Below are 22,361 nucleotides of genomic sequence, written 5' to 3' on the forward strand. Positions count from 1 at the left end.
GATGAGTTATAGTACTGAGGCCAAGTTTGTACTACCCTGTTTGTTAACTGGGTACTACAGTTTGGAAGTAAAGTATATTTATGAAAATAGGGAACTCTTGTTAAAGAGGAAGGCCTTGACTTGGATGGAATGGAAATGACCCCAAGAAATTGTTTTACTAGAGTGGATGGTGATGATTTTTTAATGTTAATGTCAAGGGGGTGCATTCATTCAACTGTTGACAAATGGACCAAGCAGATGGACCTGATCAAAATGGTCACGACTGATTTGAATACTGAAAAGTACTGAACTTTTGCTCTAGTGTAACAAATTGGATGGGCAAGGGCACAACTGCAATGACAGAGCAACTTTCAAGCAACTGCATGAGCCTGCAGAAAGCTATAGCTGGTTTAAAACTTTTTAAGAATGTCTTTCATATGTTGCTGTTTCATGTGGAAACACTTCTTTTAGCCAATTCAGACAATCAACTTTACTTCTGTTAGTAGGACCATACTTTTGGCACTGTGTCCCAGCGATGTCTGAAAGGGACTTGTGAAGTAGCTAACAGTGATTCTCTGGGAATATGGAACAGCAGCAAGTGGAATGGGAAGACAAAAGCCATTGATATATGATCTAAAGCACTCAAGGCTTCAGAAGCTTTTAAGACCAACTTTCAAAAGGTTACCAGTTTAGGTTACCAGTTCTAGAAAGAATCTATTACCTCCGCCCCATCAAAAAAAATGCAAATAAAGAGAAACGATGTCTGCCGAACGGGGCAAGTTTACTCCAGCATGGAAGAAGGCTTCAAAGCCATAAAGTCAAGGTTAAGCAAGAATTAATTAAGGTGACTCAATACTGCTGTAGAACTCACTAGTTTGGACAACACAAAAAACACAGCATTGGTTAAAGAAAAATGGAGGGTATTGAGAGATATAATGCATGTAAGTCAATTTTTCTGTCAGGTCCCCTCCAATTCATATTTTTGGGGCTCTGCCATTCTGACAGGAGTGGGGATGTTTCACTCTATTGGGAGGGTTCACAGATGCATGTCATTTACATTATTCTCTCCATCTTTGATGTATCTCTTTGGGTGTGAAAAAGGGGGAGGAATGTGCCAGGGGCCATCTGCCTTATCTCCGCTCTGTTGTAAGGACGATGCAACGCCTGGGAATAGTCCCTTATCGCTCCAGTTCCCATAACTTCACAGCTGTGGATTGGCAGGAGACAAACTGGTCAGTTGGGCACTGGGGAGGGGTTTGAGAAGGGAAGTTTTAATGTAATGTTTTGCATGGGAATTCTTTAGATCAGGGGTCCCCAACCCCCAGTCCATGGACTAGTACCAGGCCGTGGCATGCCAGCAACCGGTCCACACAAACAAGCAAAGCCTCAACTGTGGGATGCAATTAGCACACAAAACCATGCACCCTCTGGTCCACAGAAAAACCACTCTCGGGCTTCCGGTGGCTCCGCGGCGACGGAGGGAGCCTTCCCGGGCTGCCCGCGGCTCAGCTGGTGTTTTTTCGCCCGAAACAGCGCCGATCAGCTGTTCGGGCGAATCCGAAGCCCCCTCCTCGGGAGAAGAGGAGGGGGCAAGCTCCCAGGTAGGGGTAGAGTTCTCCAGGGCCGCCTGAGCTTATGGCTTGGGCGGCTGAAGGATTGAACTCCCCCGCAGCCTGGGTTGCTCCCAGCTGGCCGTCGCCTCTGCTCCTGACTTCTTGGAGCAGAGCCAGCCGTCTGCGACCACCCCTGCCTGAAGGAATGACTATGATTTAAAGGAGCAGGCAGAGCGATACAAGAGGAAATGGTAAAGAGGATTACTATGTTTTACTCTCCAGCTTGATGGACTTTTTTGGATTACAAATCTGAAGTGAAAGTGCGTCATATTTGGTAAAAGATGGCGGCTAAACCACCCCCTAAAACTCTTCGGAGTGCTGGAACTTCTCCCGTGCAACAATCATTATTGCAGGCGCTGCATCCTCCTGATGTATTGACATCAAAGGACTTACAAGATGCTCTTGAAAAACATACCCAGGTAATTTTGGAATCAATTAATATTAGATTTGCACAGATGGAGGAGAAATTGGAGAAATTGGAGGAGGGAATGGAGGAGAGGATGGAACAGAAGCTCAAAGCGATGAGGGTAGACATCTTGACTTCAGTGTTTAAAGTGGCTCGGTGTGTGGAAGAATTGGAGGAAAAGCTAGAAGACTTGTCTCAAAAGAATGCTATATTAGAAGCAAAACTATTGGAGAATGAAAATAAAATGGAAAGGGAACTGTGTCTTGCTCAATATTTCCAGATGCAGTTTGCCATTAGAATTAGAGGCTTAAAGGAGAATACTAAGGAAGATCTAAAGCAGCTGGTTTCTGAGGCTTTTGAAATAGTGTTGAAACAGCCAGCATCTGAAATAAAAGGAGGCATGGACAAAGTGTTTCGTGTGAATTCATGGATTGCCAGACAGAGAAAGTTGCCTAGAGATGTGGTGGTATATTTTGCAAAAAGGGAAACTAGAGATGAAGTTATACAAGCTGCTTATGATACTAAAGTTATGATTGCTAATCAAGAAGTTTTGGTCTTAAAAGAAATTCCTCCAAAGATTCTAAGGAGAAGGAAGGATTTTACATTTCTTGTGCAAGAGCTCAAGCAGCGAGATATAAGGTTCAGATGGGAGATCCCAGTGGGGTTGATGGTGACGCATGAAGGTAAAAAGTACCGTTTGGTTACTGTGATGCAAGCGCGTGATTTCTACAATAATGTTTTAAATGCAACGCCATTAACACTTTTGGAAGCTGGAAAGGGATCTGGAGAAGGAGTGCATCAAGAGGCCGAAGATGGTCAGATAGAAGACAACGGTGTTGGAGGAGATCAAGATACAACCTCGTCGGATGAATCTATAAAACAGAGGGTGACGCGTGCTGCTGCAAAACGATCTAAGAAGAGAAAGTAGCAGGAATTGCAGAAGTCTATGGAACTTTTACGATATAGTCAAGTAGTCAAGTAGGGGAGGGGGGAAAAGATTTGGGTGTAGACGCAATATATTTTTATATTTGGTGGTTCTGTGGAAAGGGTGAGCATTTTTGGATTGTGGTACTGGAAGAGGAACGGCCGATTACAGAAGAGTTGACTTTAAAGTTTTTTGATTTGGGATCCTTGGTTAATTTGGAAAATTATTTGTAAGAATGTTATATCATGGAATGGATAAAATGGATGGAGTTTATTTAGGATAAGTATAGGGCTGAGAAGGGGTTTTTTTCTTCTTTTTCCTTTTTTTTTGTCTTTAATATATATTTAATACTATTAAGGTTTGTTCCATTCTATATAAGATAGAGAGTGTCCTTTTCTTATTCTAGTTTTTTTAATACATATATTTCATATTGTTAAGGTTTGTTTTATCCTATATAAGCTAGAGAGTGATGGATTTTAGAATTTATAGTTGTTAGTATATGGTTGCTTAGGTTTGCTTTTTTTTATATATATATACCTTGTATTCAGCTCTGGGAAGTAGGGGGGGGAGGGGGGAGGTAGGGGGGGGAGGAGGGAGGGGGGAGGAGGGGAGGTAGGGGGGGAGGAGGGAGGGGGAAGGGGTTTTTTTTAAAGGAAAATTGTATTTTAAAACTTTTCAATTAAAAAAAAAAGAAAAAAAGAAAAACCACTCTCCATGGAACTGGTCCCTAGTGCCCAAAAGGTTGGGTTCCTCTACTTTAGATCTTGTCTTGCCTTCTTGCTTTCACTATTAGCTGAGGCAGGACCTTACACCATACACCAAATCTCAAAGCCCTGGATGGTTTTGACTGGAACTCTGTGTGAGGGCCAAACCTTTGATTCAAAAACTCTCAATGAAGAAACCTAGTCCACTTCTAGTCTGTACTCAAAAGGTATTTCACGGAGGAACAATTTATTTCTTCATTCACATTCATAAGCTCACAACAGCTGTATACTTACTATTGATGTCTGAGGTTAAAAAAAAGTCAAAATGGGAAATCACAATTCACAATTAAAGGACAAGACTTTAATTGCAGAGTTATGGCTCTGATTTTGATTTTTTTAAAAAAACATCTTTCATGGAGATACCCCCAAAGTATTCTGAATTTTTGTTGATTTCCAGCAGAACAGAACTACTGTCTTACTTCTTAAAAAGCAAGAATTTGTTGAGAAACAAAAGGTACTATATAGCTGTTTCCCTGTGCATGTTTGCCGTTTGTAAATTCTCATAGTTTTTAAATAATTTGCATAACAAATTGTCAGTGAATATTCTAATAAGTATATTGCATTGCATTTCATATTCAGGAAGATGTTTAGAACATTTTTTCATCTTTTCTTACAGTGGCAAGAAATTAATCAGCATTTATTTTCAGATATCTCAAGATCTTTGAAAAATCTTTCAGTTCTACAAAATACTAAAATCTAACTATTTTAGAAAAAGTCCGAGACTATCTGAAAATCTCTTTGCAAATGATGAAACAGAATGAGGCGCAAAAAGAAATACTAACATGAATAACATGCATTTGTGTACATATATGTGTAAGGGGCTCTATGCTGCTGGTACAAGCAAAGCAGATATTAGGCACAAGGGTTTGCCTAATGTAAGACTGTGACTGAGTACACAAGTGTGTAAATTCTGCCATAGGTCTATTCTCACAAAGAGGCATTTTTTTCAGTATTACTATATGCTAACTCCTCATTTTCATACTTGGTTCTTAAGTTCTAGCCTTCTTTTTCTTTCAAAGTTTAACATGGCTCTCTGTCATCTGAATAATCCATAACCTCAGGTTTTCAAAGAAACTTCAAAATCACAGCACAAGAGAGGACAACTGCTGGGTAAAAGCAGCAAGCAGAAAGGAAAAGCACACAGTTGGATAGTTATTCATAATGAAGAAACAAAATTTTCTTAACTGTGCTTTTATGCTTTTTAAATGAATTTGGGATGAGTAATAAGTTTGCCGCTCTGTTTTATGGCAAAAACACATAGTGTTTGCTTAGCAACCAGAGTGATTTGTTTAACAAATACAATAAAGTTCATGATGGACAGGTTCCATTCTGTTGTAAGTCACAGACTACCTGTATTTCTAAATAACATTTGCTGCAGAGCAGAAAGGGGCTACTGTTTTCCTACAAACATCTGGGCTGGAAATCTGGAGCAAGACAGTGGAGTAAATGGTTTAAAATAGCATTGGTCTTTTAGCTAAGCTACCAAGGCAATATACAGTCATGGCCGAAATTGTTGACACCCCAGAAATTTTTCCAGAAAATCAAGTATTTCTCACAGAAAAGTATTGCAGGAACACATGTTTTGCTATACAAAGGTTTATTCCCTTTGTGTGTATTGGAACACAACAAAAAAGGGAGGAAAAAAAGCAAATTGGACATGTCAAACAAAACTCCATAAATGGGCCGGACAAAATTATTGGCACTCTTTCAAAATTGTGGGTAAACAAGATCATGTTAAACTCACCTGGGGCAAGTAACAGGTGTGGGCAATATAAAAATCACACCTGAAAGCAGATAAAAAGGAGAGAAGTTCACTTAGTCTTTGCATTGTGTGTCTGTGTGTGCCACACTAAGCATGGACAACAGAAAGAGGAGAAGAGAACTGTCTGAGGACTTGAGAACCAAAATTGTGGACAAATATCAACAATCTCAAGGTTACAAGTCCATCTCCAGAGATCTAGATTTCCCTTTGTCCACAGTGCGCAACATTATCAAGAAGTTTGCAACAAATGGCACTGTAGCGAATCTCCCTGGTCGTGACTGATGAAAGGTTGCAACGCAGGATAGTCCGGATGGTGGATAAGCAGCCCCAAACAAGTTCCAAAGAAATGCAAGCTGTCCTGCAGGCTCAGGGAGCATCAGTGTCAGCGCGAACTATCCGTCGACATTTAAATGACATGAAACGCTATGGCAGGAGACCCAGGAGGACCCCACTGCTGACACAGAGACATTGTTATCTGGGAGGAGTTCGACCCTGTGACTCCTGAAGACGTGGACAGGATCGTGGGGAAGCTGAGCTCCACGTGTTTGTTGGACCCATGTCCCTCCTGGCTGGTTTATGCGGCCCAGGATGGGACACGAGGCTGGCTCCAGGCAGTGATAACTGCTTCTTTGAGTGAGGGTAGTTTTCCCGCCGCCTTGAAGGAGGTGGTGGTGAGACCCCTCCTCAAGAAGCCTGCCTTGGACCCAGCAATATTAAACAACTTTCGTCCGGTCTCCAACCTTCGCTTTCTTGCGAAGGTTGTTGAGAGCGTGGTGGCGCATCAGCTCCCTTTGTTCTTGGATGAAGCTGATTATCTAGACCCGTACCAATTGGGTTTCAGGCCCGGGTACAGCACAGAGACGGCATTGGTCGCGCTGGTGAATGATCTCTGGTGGGCTCAGGACAGGGGTTGTTCCTCTGTCCTAGTCCTGTTAGACCTCTCAGCGGCTTTCGATACCATCGACCATGGTATCCTGCTGCGGCATCTCAGGGGGTTGGGAGTGGGAGGCACTGTTTTTCAGTGGTTCTCCTCCTACCTTCTGGGACGTTCGCAGTCGGTGTTGGCAGGGGGGCAGAGGTCGACCTTGAGGCCTCTCATTTGTGGAGTTCCCCAGGGATCAGCCCTCTCGCCTCTCCTGTTCAACATCTATATGAAGCCTCTGGGTGAGATCATTCGTGGTTTTGGAGTTGGGTATCATCAGTATGCTGATGATACCCAGCTTTTCATTTCAACCCCAAACCACCCCAGTGATGCCCTCTTCGTGATGTCCCGTTGCCTGGAGGCGGTCCGGGTCTGGATGGGGAGGAACAGGCTTCGGCTCAACTCTGACAAGACTGAGTGGCTGTGTGTGCCGGCGTCTCGGGAAATTCAGAATATTCCATCATTAATTATGGGGTGTGAGATATTACCCCCCGTAGATAGGGCTCGCAAGTTGGGTGTCCTCCTAGATTCACAGCTCTCCTTGGATGATCATATAGGAGCTGTGACTAGGGTGGCCTTCGCCCAGGTTCGCCTGGTGTGTCAGTTGCAGCCCTATCTAGACTGGGATGCCTTGCGCACAGTCAGTCATGCACTTGTGACCTCCCGTTTGGACTACTGCAATGCTCTTTACATGGGGCTGCCCTTGAAGACCACTCAGAGGCTCCAACTGGTGCAGAGTGCAGCTACGCGAGTTGTGTTGGGAGTCTCCCGATACTCCCATGTTACACCTCTGCTCCGCGAGCTGCATTGGCTGCCGGTTGCTCTCCGGGTGAGATTCAAAATGCTGGTAATGACCTACAAAGCCCTACATGGCATGGGTCCGGATTACCTACGGCAGCACCTGCGGCCGGCGTCAACTTCTCTCCGTCCAGTGCGCTCCCACAGAGAGGGCCTCCTCAGGGTGCCTCCAATCAGAGAATGTTGACTCCTCCAGGGGGAGGGCGTTCTCTGTGGGCGCGCCAGACCTGTGGAACCACTTGCCGGTTGAGCTCCGGATGGCCCCCGACCTTCGCTCCTTCCGGCGGGATCTAAAAACTTACTTATTTGAGCAATCCGGCCTGGTTTGATGGGTTTGGGTTTTTAACATGGTTTTAATTATTGTATACATCGGGCATAATTATTTGTTTTTTAACTTTTGTACTTTGTTTTTTAATATTTATTGCCCTGTACACCGCCCTGAGTCCTTCGGGAGAAGGGCGGTATAAAAATTTAATAAATATAAATATAATATAAATATAAAAAAGCAAGATTACGGTTTGCCAAAATGTACTTGAGTAAGCCAAAATCCTTCTGGGAAAACGTCTTGTGGACAGATGAGACCAAGATAGAGCTTTTTGGTAAAGCACATCATTCTACTGTTTACCGAAAACAAAATGAGACCTAACAAAGGAAGGAACACAGTACCTACAGTGAAATATGGTGGAGGCTCAATGATATTTTGGGGTTGTTTTGCTGCCTCTGGCACTGGGTGCCTTGAATGTGTGCAAGGCATCATGAAATCTGAGGATTAACACAAGATTTTGGGTCCAGTGTCAGAAAGCTGGGTTTGCGTCCAAGATCTTGGGTATTCCAGCAGGACAATGACCCCAAGCATACGTCAAAAAGCACCCAGAAATGGATGGCAAGAAAGCGCTGGAGAGTTCTAAAGTGGCCAGCAATGAGTCCAGATCTGAATCCCATTGAACACCTGTGGAGGGATCTTAAAATTGCTGTTGGGAAAAGGCGCCCTTCCAATAAGAGAGACCTGGAGCAGTTTGCAAAGGAACAGTAGTCCAAAATTCCGGGTGAGAGGTGTAAGAAGCTTATTGATGGTTATAGGAAGCAACTGATTTCAGTTATTTTTTCCAAAGGGTGTGCAACCAAATATTAAGTTAAGGGTGCCAATAATTTTGCCCAGCCCATTTTTGGAGTTTTGTTTGACATTATGTCCAATTTGCTTTTTTCCCTCCCTTTTTTGTTGTGTTCCAATACACACAAAGGGAATAAACCTGTGTATAGCAAAACATGTGTTCCTGCAATACTTTTCTGTGAGAAATACTTTATTTTCTGGAAAAATTTCTGGGGTGCCAACAGTTTCGGCCATGACTGTAATAAATATTGACAGAAAAGCCTGATATCAGATGATCTAATATAGACTCACTAGGAGAAACTAGTGGTAGGTTAAAAAGAAATGATGCTTGTACATTATAGAACTATTTAGTTTTATGTCCATAACCACAAGACATTCATTCCTTTTCAGAAAAAACAGATTCTTACTAGGGCTGCAATCAGTACCCTACATTGTGAATTCATTTCATTTGCTCTCCAATGAAAAGCCCATCCCAGAAGGAACACGGTGAATCATATCCTGATCATGCAGTAAAATTTTATACTTCTCCACTAAACACTAAACACTGAGCAGAGAGCAGCAGCAAGCCCTTCAAGAACATGGAAATACAAATGATGACATAGAAGACATGCTGAAAGAGCTGATGAAGCTGAGAACTAGAGAGGGTGCTGGAAGAGAGAAAAAATCTAAAGGGACTTGCCACCAGCAATTTAGGGCCACTTAATTTACCATTTTTAATTTACAAGAAAACTTGGAAAAACAGTTTTTGATGGGGGAAGTCTATAAAACTCCTGGAAGATAAGCACTGCAGTGTCTCATGGAATGAAGAATTGGCTTGTAAAAGTTATGGGGACCTTAAAAAGAATGCTACAGGTCATTCTGTCCTTCATTGGAAGTTCCATCTGCAACTATAGAACCATCTGCTCTTCAAATTACGTTATACAGATGTTTAGAGAGGGAAGGAGAGATGTAGCTGTTACGTTTGGTTCAAGGCTCACTTTTCTTTTGCAGGGCAGAAGAGGGTGTTCCTTCCAACAGCACATGTAAACTGGCGTCTCTCCTTTTGGTCTTTTCCCCGTGTGAAAGGTTCTGGGATGCTGGATAGGAAGCCAGCTGAGATTTAGATATTCCTTCTTATTACACATAGTTTAATTGTTTCACTGAACTCAGTGGAGTTTTCTTATGATCTGCCATGTACAAGGTCTATCTTATTTATTTAAGATGCAATGACATTCTAGGTTGTTAATAATAAAAAAGGCCTTATGCCTGTGGTTGTTAGTCTCTGGAAGCAAAAATATATGAAAAACAGAAGTATTTCTGTGAAATAATCCACCTGTGCTTTGAAATACTAAATGGAAGAACAAACTTTCTGCTTGAAATACTTATGAAAATTTGGTAAGAGGATTCCATATGGCAATGACTGAAGGATCTTATTTGGATCACATTCTTATGTGCTACATTCATGCAATTACTTACACTTGTGATTGAAGAATGCATTGTACAGACTGCCCTGAAATAGGGCATTTCCTCATGATTTGTTAGAAGAGGAAACTGAACTCTTAATAATGCAGCTTTAAAACAAAATGAATGCAGGCCTATGAGGGTTTTGGAATTGTCTACTGAGCATTGGTATATTTTCTGTAAATGCTTATGTACTGGAAACTTTGAATAACAGAGAAAACAACATAACAAAAATCTGAAATAAACAATGAAAAACTATGAAAAAGTTATCAGGATTTGTTTGTTTGAAAGATGCATGACTTTATAGGATTGTGCCTAGCACTCAGTCTCCCAAAGTCCTCTGGGAGAGCAAATCTGAAGCACTGCCAAAACATATTGTCTTAAACTACCTTTTAATCAGTTTTTAACAGAGGTGCTCTCTTTGTTTGAGAGCTCTGAAACCTAATTGGCCATATCCCTCTTGTCTCTCCCTTCATTTTAAAGTATACAGTCAGCAGAATAGCAGTTACATGGGCCTATGCTGGTCTCTTCTTCCCCCACTTCCTATTGCTGAAGTGGGGAACAGGTTGTACAATGGGGCCAAGATAGAGCTGGAATCCTGTTGAAACTTCAGGGATTTCAATGAAAGAGGCATCATCTCTGGGTGGCTATCTAACAATTCTAGCCTAGAAAAAAGTAGAGAGAGTCATGAGAGAGTTCTTTGTACACATTAGAAATTAATCCATGGGCATTCGGTGTTCTGACAGGGGATCCTGAGTTGGATTTCAATTTAAGGTATTTGAAAGAGAGTCCAAATTGAAATACCCATCTCCTCCTCTAACAACTGTGCATGCTTAAACGCTACTGCTGCTCTTCTGAAAAGTAAAAGAAAAGGCAATCAACTCCATACAGCAGCGGTCCCCAACTTTTGCAGCTTGGCAGACCGGCTGGGGAGGGGAGAAGGGAACTGGGCCACGCAAGTGGCAGGCCAATGCACATGCTTTGCTGGAGCAGTGGGCTAATGCCTCCTTAAGTAACACCAGCTGCCTGCAATTAGTGCAGGTTCACATCCCACCAGGCTCAAGGTTGACTCAGCCTTCCATCCTTCCGAGGTAGGTAAAATGAGGACCCAGATTGTTGGGGGCAATAAGCTGACTTTGTAATAATGCCGCTGGGGGGGGGGTGAAAGCCCTAATAAAGCAGGCATATACATAGAATGAAGGCTATTGCTAAGCACGTTGATTTGTGCTTAGATTGTAAGCTGCCCTGAGTCTTCGGAGAAGGGCGGGATATAAATGGGATTAAAAAAAAACATGCACACATGCAGCCCTTGCGTGAGTGGAAGGTCAATGCACACAGTTTGACTTACATGAGCAGTACGCCAGTGTGCACATGCATGACTGCCCACCACTCATGCAAGTTGAGCTGTGTGAATGTGCACACACTTCAGCCACTCGTGTGATCCCTTTCTGAATAGAGACCCCTACCATACAGCATTTCTTTTCTGCCATTTCTTTAGAGCAAAAACAACCTGATGTTTTGCACTGCTGTTTTAAATTGTTTTATTTAATAGCATCATTAAGCAAAACATAGGATAGAACATTCTACTTTCTCACAACTACTGTAGATGCAAATTTTATGGCAAAACAACTAGTCTTTTCCCCAGTTCGGCATAGTGTTTTTGAAGTTTGCTCTATTTTTTTAATGAATTTCCATCCTATCTACACATATCACATTTTTGCAAGCCTTTTATTTTTCCAATATAATCAGTCAATGTGGCAGTTAGCCTACTACTTCTTACCCTCTTTTTAAATTATAGACCAAAAAATATAAGGAATATGTTTTAGCCTTGTGGTATTGTCTTTCCCCCCTTCATGGATTACTGCCTTATCGTGGTGAAGGGGCTTGCGTAATTCAATGAAGCTATGAGCTATGCCATGCAGGGCCACTCAAGACGGAAAGGTCATAGCAGAGAGTTCTGACAAAACGTGATCCAGTGGAGAAGGAAATGGCAAACCACTCCAGTATCTTTGCCATGAAAACCCTATGGACAGTACCAAAAGGCAAAACGATATGACGCTGGAAGATGAGCCCCTCAGGTTGGAAGGCGTCCAATATGCTACTGGGGAAGAGCAGAGGGCTAGTACTAGTAGCGCCAGAAAGAATGAAGCAACTGGGCCAAAGCCGAAAGGACGCTCAGCTGTGGATATGTCTCGTGGTGAAAGGAAAGTCCGATGCTGTAAAGATTTTTTTCTCCATAGGAACCTGGAATGTAAGATCCATGAATCAAGGAAAGCTGGATGTGGTCAAACAAGAGATGACAAGACTAAACATTGACATCTTAGGTATCAGCGAACTAAAATGGACAGGAATGTGTGAATTTAATTCAGATGACCATCAGGTATACTACTGCGGGCAAGAATCCCTCAGAAGAAATGGAGTAGCCTTCATAGTCAATAAAAAAATAGGAAAAGCAATACTGGGATACAATCCTCAAAATGACAGAATGATCTCAGTTAGAATCCAAGACAAACCATTCAATATCACAGTAGTCCAAGTCTATGCCCCAACCACCGGTGCTGAAGAGGATGAAATTGACCGGTTCTATGAAGCCCTACAGTACCTTATACAACTAACACCCAAAAATGATGTCCTTATCATCATGGGGGATTGGAATGCTAAGGTAGGAAGCCAAAAGATAACTGGAATAACAGGCAAGTTTGGCCTTGGAGTACAAAATGAAGCAGGGCACAGGCTGATAGAATTTTGTCAAGATAATACGATGGTCATAGCAAACACTCTTTTCCAACAACCCAAGAGACGGCTTTACACATGGACATCACCAGACGGTCAACACAAAAATCAGATTGACTATATGCTCTGCAGCCAAAGATGGAGGACCAGGAGCTGACTGTGGCTCAGACCATGAGCTTCTTGTTGCAAAGTTTAGGCTTAAATTAAAGAAAGTAGGGAAAAGCGCTAGGCCAGTCAGGTATGAATTAAATCATATCCCTGTTCAATATACAGTAGAGGTGACAAATAGATTTAAGGAATTAGATCTGATAGACAGAGTGCCTGAAGAACTATGGACAGAGGTTCGCAACATTGTACAACAGGTAGCAACCAAAACCATCCCAAAGAAAAAGAAATGCAAGAAAGCAAAATGGCTGTCTGAGGAAGCTTTGCAAATAGCTGAGGAAAGAAGGGAAGCGAAAGGCAAGGGAGAAAAAGAAAGATATGCGCAATTAAATGCAGAATTCCAAAGAATAGCTAGAAGAGATAAGAATGCCTTCTTAAATGAACAATGCAAAGAAATAGAAGAAAACAATAGAATAGGGAGGACCAGAGATCTTCTCAAGAAAATTGGAGAGATGAAAGGAACGTTTCATGCAAAAATGGGCATGATAAAGGACCAAAATGGCAGGGACCTAACAGAGGCAGAAGAGATTAAGAAGAGGTGGCAAAATTACACAGAAGAACTATACAAGAATGAGCTTAATGTCCCTGATAATCACAATGAGGGGTCACTGACCTCGAGCCAGACATCCTAGAATGTGAAGTGAAGTGGGCCTTAGAAAAGCTGAGCAACAACAAAGCTAGTGGAGGTGACAGTATTCCAGCTGAGCTATTCAAAATCTTAAAAGACGATGCAGTAAAATTTGCCAACAAATTTGGAAAACTCAACAGTAGCCACAGGATTGGAAAAGATCAGTTTACATTCCAATTCCAAAGAAAGGCAGTGCCAAAGAATGCTCAAACTATCGCACCATTGCACTCATTTCTCATGCTAGTAAAGTTATGCTTAAAATTCTACAAGCTAGACTCCAGCAGTATGTGGATCGAGAACTACCAGAAGTACAGGCAGGATTTCGAAGAGGCAGAGGAACTAGAGATCAAATTGTTAACATACGCTGGATCATGGAGAAAGCTAGAGAGTTCCAGAAAAACATCTACTTCTGCTTCATTGACTATGCTAAAGCCTTTGATTGTGTGGATCATAACAAACTCTGGCAAGTCCTTAAAGAGATGGGCATACCAGACCATCTTATTTGTCTCTTGAGAAATCTATATGCGGGCCAAGAAGCAACAGTGAGAACTGGACACGGAACCACTGATTGGTTCAAAATTGGGAAAGGAGTCTGGCAAGGCTGTATACTGTCGCCTTGCCTATTTAACTTATATGCAGAGCACATCATGAGAAAGGCAGGGCTAGATGAATCAAAAGTTGGAATTAAGATTGCCGGAAGAAACATCAACAACCTAAGATATGCAGATGATACCACTCTAATGGCAGAAAGTGAAGAAGAACTAAAGAGCCTCTTGTTGCGGGTGAAGAAGGAGAGTGCAAAAGTTGGGTTGAAACTAAACATTAAGAAAACCAAGATCATGGCATCTGGCCCTCTCAATTCCTGGCAAATAGATGGGGAAGAAATGGAGGTAGTGACAGATTTTATTTTCCTGGGCTCCAAGATCACTGCAGATGGGGACTGTAGCCAAGAAATTAAAAGACGCTTGCTCCTTGGGAGGAAAGCCATGGCAAATCTAGACAGCACACTAAAAAGCAGAGACATCACCCTGTCAACAAAAGTGTGTATAGTCAAGGCTATGGTCTTCCCAGTTGCAATGTATGGCAGTGAAAGCTGGACCATAAGAAAGGCTGAGCGCCAAAGAATTGAAGCCTTTGAACTATGGTGCTGGAGAAGACTCCTGCGAGTTCCTTGGACTGCAAGGCGATCAAACCGGTCAGTCCTAGAGGAGATCAACCCTGACTGCTCTTTAGAAGGCCAGATCCTGAAGTTGAAACTCAAATACTTTGGCCACCTAATGAGAAGGAAGGACTCACTGGAGAAGAGCCTAATGTTGGGAAAGATTGAGGGCAATAGAAGAAGGGGACGACAGAGAATGAGGTGGCTGGATGGAGTCACTGAAGCAGCAGGCATGAGCCTAGATGGACTCCAGAAGATGGTAGAGGACAGGAAGGCCTGGAGGAACATTGTCCATAGGATCGCGATGGGTCGGATACGACTTCTCAACTAACAACAATAACAACATTGTCTTTCCCTGATCAGCAGAATGGAGAACTTGGTAAAACATTAACAATTATTATGAATTAAATAATGAAAAAATGTAGTTTTTGCATAATACTGACCACTATTGGAATAATCAATTGTGTCACACACAAACACACACCCAGACAAGTGAGGCAGAAAGGAAGGCTAGTCTACCTCCTCAAATAACGATTGGGGTGAATGAGACCTATTCAGATGTTTTAAACTTTTCTGGCATGACTTTTTCTGGACTCAGTTCAGAATAAAGTATTCATAAAAATGAACAGAAAAATCTTTTGAAAACACTATTTAATGTGATAGTATGATTAGCAATGGGAAGTTTTAAAGACTATTGCCCTGGTTTTGTTAAATCTATTTTCCTATATTTAGCTTTTTTTGTATTATTTCACGTGCATGTAAAGTTAATAGAATTTTGTCAAGAGATGAAAGGGAGATGAAAGAAACTTACCCAGGTGGTATTTTGGGTAACAATTTGATATTTGGCCAGTACTACATAACTGCTTCTTATTCCTTTGTCTCCTATTCAGCTCAGTGAACTTGCATTGTGTCTTCTTTCGTTTCTTCATTTTTTTAGGGGCCTCCATACGGCCATCTTCAAAAGCGACACGTTTGCTTGACTTTTTGACTTCAGTGATCAAGCTGGAACACCTGCTTCTGCTCCCTCTATTCCTTTCATCATTATCAGTCATGCTCTGCTGAGCAGAGGGGGACCTCAAAGAACAATCATTTTTTTCTGGGCAGTGGATGTTGCAATGATCCATAGATTCTGAAGTACAGATGGCAAAGTTCTTATTAAACTCTTGCTTTTTATCCACTGGATTAATTTTCTTCAAAAATATTCGACAATCCTTAAAAGTTTGCCCTCTCCATGTATCTTCATTACATTCATTAGGGGCATGTGCTTGTCCAATACTTTGCTGATTGCCATACGTGGATTTACTACTTGGCCTACAGTTTGAGATTGAGTCACAATTTGTGCTGAGGTCAGACAATTGTGCATCTTGCTGAAGAAATGCATCTCTGATTTCATTTCCAGTTGCTGAAGTGATTCTGTAAGATTCCAACAAAGTTGTTGGTTGAGTTTCTACTGGGTCATTCTCAACGCTTGTACATATTTTGTTAAGTTTCCTGCTTGCATTAGTCAAATATTGACTTTGGCAGAAAAATCGCAAGTTTTTCTTTTTTGATTTCCAGTCAGATGTTCCATGTTTATACAGTTTTTTCACTTGTCGCCAACGATCGTGTTGCAAGTTCTCAAATTTGTTTCTCAATTTAGCTAAGGTGAAGCTATGCTCCCTGCTTAAGACTTGAGATCTGACAATTTTATGTAAAAGTTGCAACTTTCCTGTTGATTTTGAAGGTGTAGACAGTGCAAATTTTGTAAAATGCTTTCTCAAAGGACTAGTATTACAATCATATTGTCTTGTTCCCATTTTGAATTGCCTTGTACTATTTACTTCAAAAGGATTACGAGCATTTGCTTTTCTGACTAGTGATAGTGATTGTGTTTCTGTTGTTTGCATAAACCATTCACATAGGTCATCTATACTGCATTTTTTCCGGAAAAGCATTCTTATAGGTGAATTTTCCAGTCCCAAAATGCAGGAGTCCAAAGGATTTGATACTTCAATGCTACTGTCTTGTTCAATATGGCATGTTCCATTATACGACCATTTCTCATATTCTTCTCCATTCACATGCAACCAAGTCTTAGTTATCTGGTCATATCTACTGTTTAGTTCTTTTAACAAAGAATCATTAGAAATAGAAGGATCCCACCATCTAAGGGAATTGGATGAAATTATGGGATTCAAAGTCATTTCACCAATGGATCTGGGTTTACTATTCTCAGAACTACTTTTGGCATGATCTGCCCTTGTACTTATTGAGGTATGCATGGGTGGCATTTTTGAATGCTTGATTTTGTGATCTTTACCATTTCTCAAGCAGAGTTTACATGGTTTATTCAAAAAGGCACGTTTACAAGAAAATGAGCTAGAAGATGCTAATGAATGCACAAAAGGCAATGATGGTCTTCTAAGAGAGTGTCTCAAATGAGTTTCAGACCTTTTTGAAGCAATAATAATCTTGGGTGAAAAATTCCCTGCTTCATTGCAAAGGCTTTTAAAACCATCTCTTTTATTGCATTGCTTAGCATCCTTCTTAGATGATTCATTTCTTTCTGACACAGCTTCTTGTTCTAAGGGAGGCAGGCAGCTGTTGATACACACTTTTCTTTCCTGAGATGAAATCTGATTAACAGTCACTGATATCCCAGATATTTTTACTTTTGCTGGCCTACCAGGTTTTCTAATTATATTTAAAGGCTTTTGGTTTCGTCTGATATTGCTGCAATGGGGTGGCAGCGCAGGGCTGCTTTCTAGTGGTCTAACATCCTCATAGTCAGATGTAGAGGTCTTTTCTGTTGTAGAATATTGCATATTTTTAGTTTTTGGCAAATTGTTCCTAGCATCTGAGCTCAGTATTATTTGATCAGGGTCACATACAACACTGCAGTAGCTGTGAGGTCCTGATACAGTTTTAACTATATTTAGATTACCTTCTGAAACACACCTCTTAATCCTTCGAGACCTTCCAAAAACAACAGTTACTGTAATATTTTTGTAAATGTTCTCTTCCTCTAGGCATTCCGTGTTAGAGTTGGTATTTTTTGCAACACCAATGGAGTCCTTCCTATGACTACCTTTATTACTCACATCAGCTTTTGGTTTGGGAGGTCGTCCAATCGGACGTTTAATTTGTTTTACAACCTGAGGACCAATTTTTTTGGGTCTCCCAGGTTTCCTTTTCAGGGAGGATCCACTGTTGTCTTGTTCCACAGGCTTAGGATTGGATTCAGTGGCAACTATTGTAGGAAAACCAGTTCTCATTTTATTTTTATTTGTATTTTCATTATAGCTGCATTTATCAATAGAACCTTTTTCATCAGAATCCTTTGCCTCCAACTGTTTTGCCAACAGCTTGTTTGTTTTCTCCCGAAAAGAATAAAGATCTATGTTCAATTTGGATGAATCATTTGCAGAGGTTAGTGTGTATTTGACTCCCTCACTGCTATTAATCTTAGAAAGGAACATAAGTTTTATAGGGCTAGTGTAATTCAATGTTGATGAATTATCCCCCAGATGCAAATTTCTTTGGGATTCCTGCTTATTTAAGGTTAACATGCTTGAATCTAAAACTGAGGGTTTCAAAAGTCTTTCATATTTTTCTTCACAAGATATATTTTCTATTTTTGGCACACAATCATTTTTGTTGCTATTTCTACCTGTTAAAAAACTTGGTGATAACACATATTGTCCCTTACTTCCAGTTTCATTCATGCTAATACGAACGCCACTTTTAGATTTATTGTTGGCATCAGAATTTTGAAAGTCTTTTATTTTGCCCAATATTTTATAACCATTACACATGGGCTGTGTGGCCTTTTGAGCCATATTTATTGTATCTTCCAAATGCTTTACAACAACATGTAGATTGGCTTTCTGCATTATCTTATTTATATTTTCATTGCTACATGACTTAACCTGAAAATCTTTGAGAGTTTTATCCCCTTCTATGCTAGCCACAGATTTTGATTTTATGTTTTTCCTTAATAAAAAATTGTTTGCTACATACAAAGAGCACCATCTAGGAGAGAAAATATTATGTTTGGTCCTCTCCAGGCCTCTATCATAATCTCCTTTCACACCAGCTGGTTCCACATGTAGTTCATTTCCACATTGTGTTTTAGCCAAAACCATCTGAGAGGTTGTAGAGCTGTTTGTTGAAAATGTTATAAAATCAGAATTGGTTTGTGAGGAGGAGAGGAGAGGTAGTTCTAATGTTTCCTCTTGACCTAGTGGCAAAAGCTTTGACTTAGAAGAAAATGTCTCATTTTTATTTTCATAGCCTTGCAAATCAAGCTGTTTTAATGTAATGTATTTGTCATTTTTTGTATATTTTTTAACTTTTCTCTGTGAATTTGACTTCTTTCTTAAGAAAGTTTCATCAAGGCTAGCCAACTCTCTTTTCATTTGCAAAGATTTTCGTCTAAATAGACATGAATTGGGAGAACTATGCACTGCAAACAAAGTTTCTTGTCGTTTACAAAATCTTGTTTGGATAATTTTATTTTCCACTTGCTTATCATGTTGATTCAGTAATTCTGTAAAATTATAATCATTTGCCTTAGCATCATGTAAAAGAGATGTAATGAAGTTCCATAATTTAGAATCGGCTTTTGTACTTCTATCACTCTTAGGTAATTTTGCCAATATTTCTGTATCAGTAGTTTCTATTGATTTCAACTTCTCATTGATTCGATCCATTAAATCCTGAAACGCATCAGCATTTCCAACCTTTTCAAGCTTATAAGAAATTGTGAGGCTATTTTCTTGATTCACACATACAATGCCTTCCTGCAGGTTATTGGGCAGTTCTGCAAGATATGTTTGATCTTTCTCCTTGTGTTCAGCAGGAAATAGTGAGGGAGGTTGGTTACAGTTTTTTCCAGGTCTGTTATCTTCAGCCAATTCATCTGGAGAATTGTACCCATCAGCTTCCACAGGAGACAATGGAGGTGGGGAAGGGCTGTCGCCTTGGCTACCCCTATTCATTTTTTGCCCTCTTGAAAAGAGGTATGTATACAACTCTGCCTGGGTAGAATGGATCTTACACAGTTGTAGTTGTTTGGGACAGTACCCATGAGGATGGCAAAATAGAGAATTTTCTCTGTTCATCACTGTGTTAACATACACAGGAGCCATTGAGTGGCATGTCAAGAAATCCTTATTTGGTCTTATATTTTGTGAACTGCACCTTTTCATCAGCATGTTCTCATCACAACTGAAGCCTGGAATATGAACCTCATCTTCCTCTCTCTCAGAATATTTAGGATAAGGCAGTTGACTACTGCAACCTGAACAACATGATTCTTGGATGAAAAATTTCAACATGGCTAAAGTCTGATGCCAATGGTATGAGCATAAGGAAGCCAACACCTTGTTTAGAGTAGAGTTTCCTGTTTCCAATTTAGTTGTTTCCTCTAATTTTGCACCAGCAGCTGTACTTGAACTGAAAACATAAAGCAGATCGAAACAAAAAGTAAATTACAATTAAATATTTATATGGAACATATAAAACCTTATAAAAATGTTATACTTATAAAAATGTTACGCTTCCACTCAATGCATTTTGTAAAAAAAAGTTAACAGAAAAGTTTAGCAAGATGTGTTTTTCCCATGTAATGCATTCAGTACCATCCTGTTTATTATTTCAAGAGCAATTAAAGAAATAAAACTTTTTAAAATTCTACAAACTATATAAAAAGACATTATGGTTGTGATCCTATATTTTAATAATATGCAAACTATATTGAAATCAACAAGGACTCAGATTGCTTCTATGTAAACTCCACTTTAAAATAAGAAATTCCATGTATCCTAAAAGTACACTTTGAGCTATACATGTACACAGCACAGAGATGACACAAGTACTTAAGTGTCATATTTATGGAGGAGACTGACAGTTTCTTGAGTAGCCCCTTATTTTTTAATAATATTTAGGATTAGGGAGGAGTACAAAGACAAACTGTCATTTTGAAGCTTTTCTATAAAAGGTCCAATGGTATAAAAACCCACTTCCTTTTATTAATGTAATTAGTACAGAGGTCTCCAACCTTTTGGGCACCAGGGACTGGTTTCTGTGGATCAGAGGGGGTGTGGTTTTGTGTGCCGCCTGTATCTCACAGATGAGGTTTTCCTTGTTTGTGCGGCCCAGCTGCTGGCATGCCACAGCCCGGTACTGGTCCACGGACCATGGGTTGGGGACCACTGCACTGTATATTTAATTCTCTTATTACATTAATGAAAATTAAAATGTGCTTAACTTGATCTACCTATTTGCTTAAATTGATCAATTTCTTTTTAATTAAAGGTAAGCTATCTTCTCAGAGAATAATTTCTTTTTAAGTTTTTATTTCCCTGTCTTTCTTTTCTTATGTATAATTTGAATTTAAACCAACTGGGCTTCCCAGAACCTTGAGGGACAAGGTTAACAAACTAATATATAATATATAGGGTTTTTTTTGTAAACTAAACTATAGAAAGAGCTCTATTTTGTTAATTATTATAGTGGCTTTCAGATGGGAGATATATTTTTATCTGTATATATTTTAGTTTACAAAACTATATACACAGTGATTTATACACACACACACACACACACACACACACACACACAATGTGTATAAATGTGTCTCTGTCTAGAAATAAATCAGTGAATTTAGATATAACTAAGAATTTACCTACAACACCTATTGCTTGAAATATTTCAACTACAAAATATTAAAAATTGTTACTACTTACCAAGTCATTAATTCAAACTGAAAAGTGAACTGTTCACAACAAAAAGTAAATACTGATTTAAGGAGAAAAATTGCACAATGCAGCCTTAAATATTAATGTCTCTTAAATGTAGCAATATACAATTCTGTTTCAGAAAAGTAATGTATTTCAAACAGATCACCAAACTCTGAACATGACACACTATTCATATTACAGTACTAATCTTCTAGATTTGGAAATTACAGCTCTAACTACATAAGATTTAAGGGGAGGGGGAGTATTGACCTAATATGCCTCATATATTCCTCTCAGAAGTTGCACAGCATAGTTCTAATCTGCAGAATAACTTCACCCACTTTTCCCAGCAATAAAGTGAGATCTACTCTAAAATTACAACTATGATAGTAACATATCAGGATTTCTGTCTAAACAGTTGAAGAAATGACTGCTTTGATTCCTGCCTTTCAGAAAAAACCAACAGAATGCAACAGCAATACCATGTCTCTGGAAATCTGTGTAAAATCATATTACCCATTAGGTTGAGTCACTGCTAATCTGAGAATTCAAAGGCATTTAGATGGCTGAATGATGTGATCCTTCAAAGGGCGACTTCATCTACAAAGTATGGAAGTTTCTTTGCATGGAAGTACAGACCATAAAGAGTCCTGCAAAGCAGGGCTGGTGAAACTATTTAGTAAATACACTGTAGGCAAAAATGATAAATCTTGCTCTTAACTCTGCATGTATATGTATGAATAATCCTGTTCACACAGTTTGCAAGCATTTAGTATGGAAAGTGATCTTTATATCTCTTCAGTAACTCGAGATCTGTCCCTTCACAATCTTTATTAAGTTTTACTTGCTGATCCTCAGTGCACACATTTAGCAGACATGCATATACTATAGTATATATGTACCATCAATTCAAACTTTGTAATCTTTTCCTCTCCTGTATGATAATAGAAAATTGTAAAGTTATTAAATAGAATGTGTTTAATATATTTTCTAGCATTACAAGCCACGCAGCTCTGAAGTCCTAGAAACTGAGTCTCAATTGAACTATGCAGTTTGCAAATGAAAATTGACAAACATAATTTAATTATAATGCTACAATTCAATTCCTTAAACCTAACAAACCAAGGGCAGAATTAAGTCTCATTGCACAAAGAAATGTATGGATGTGCAAAAGAGCAGCACTTTATCTATTAAGTATCTTTCCTGGCGTCCAATGTGCCTGCTTTATGTTTCA

At 39.9% G+C, this 22,361-nt stretch overlaps 1 protein-coding gene across 2 annotated transcripts in view; it reads right to left on the bottom strand.

Annotated features, from left to right (window-relative positions):
* LCORL (ligand dependent nuclear receptor corepressor like) overlaps positions 1-22,361 on the bottom strand; it is a 197,243-nt gene that overhangs the window by 14,475 nt on the left and 160,407 nt on the right. Inside the window, exon 7 of one of the 2 annotated variants that reach the window (XM_083367267.1) lies at positions 15,217-19,841. The exons of the other annotated variant lie outside the window; for it this stretch is intronic. Within the exon in view, the coding sequence (XP_083223393.1) occupies positions 15,217-19,841 (4,625 nt within the window). The remainder of the gene's footprint in view (positions 1-15,216; positions 19,842-22,361) is intronic. 2 annotated transcript variants of the gene reach the window in all.

The sequence above is a fragment of the Vipera ursinii genome (assembly GCF_947247035.1).
Source record: "Vipera ursinii genome assembly, chromosome: 7".
Taxonomy (NCBI): domain Eukaryota; kingdom Metazoa; phylum Chordata; class Lepidosauria; order Squamata; family Viperidae; genus Vipera; species Vipera ursinii.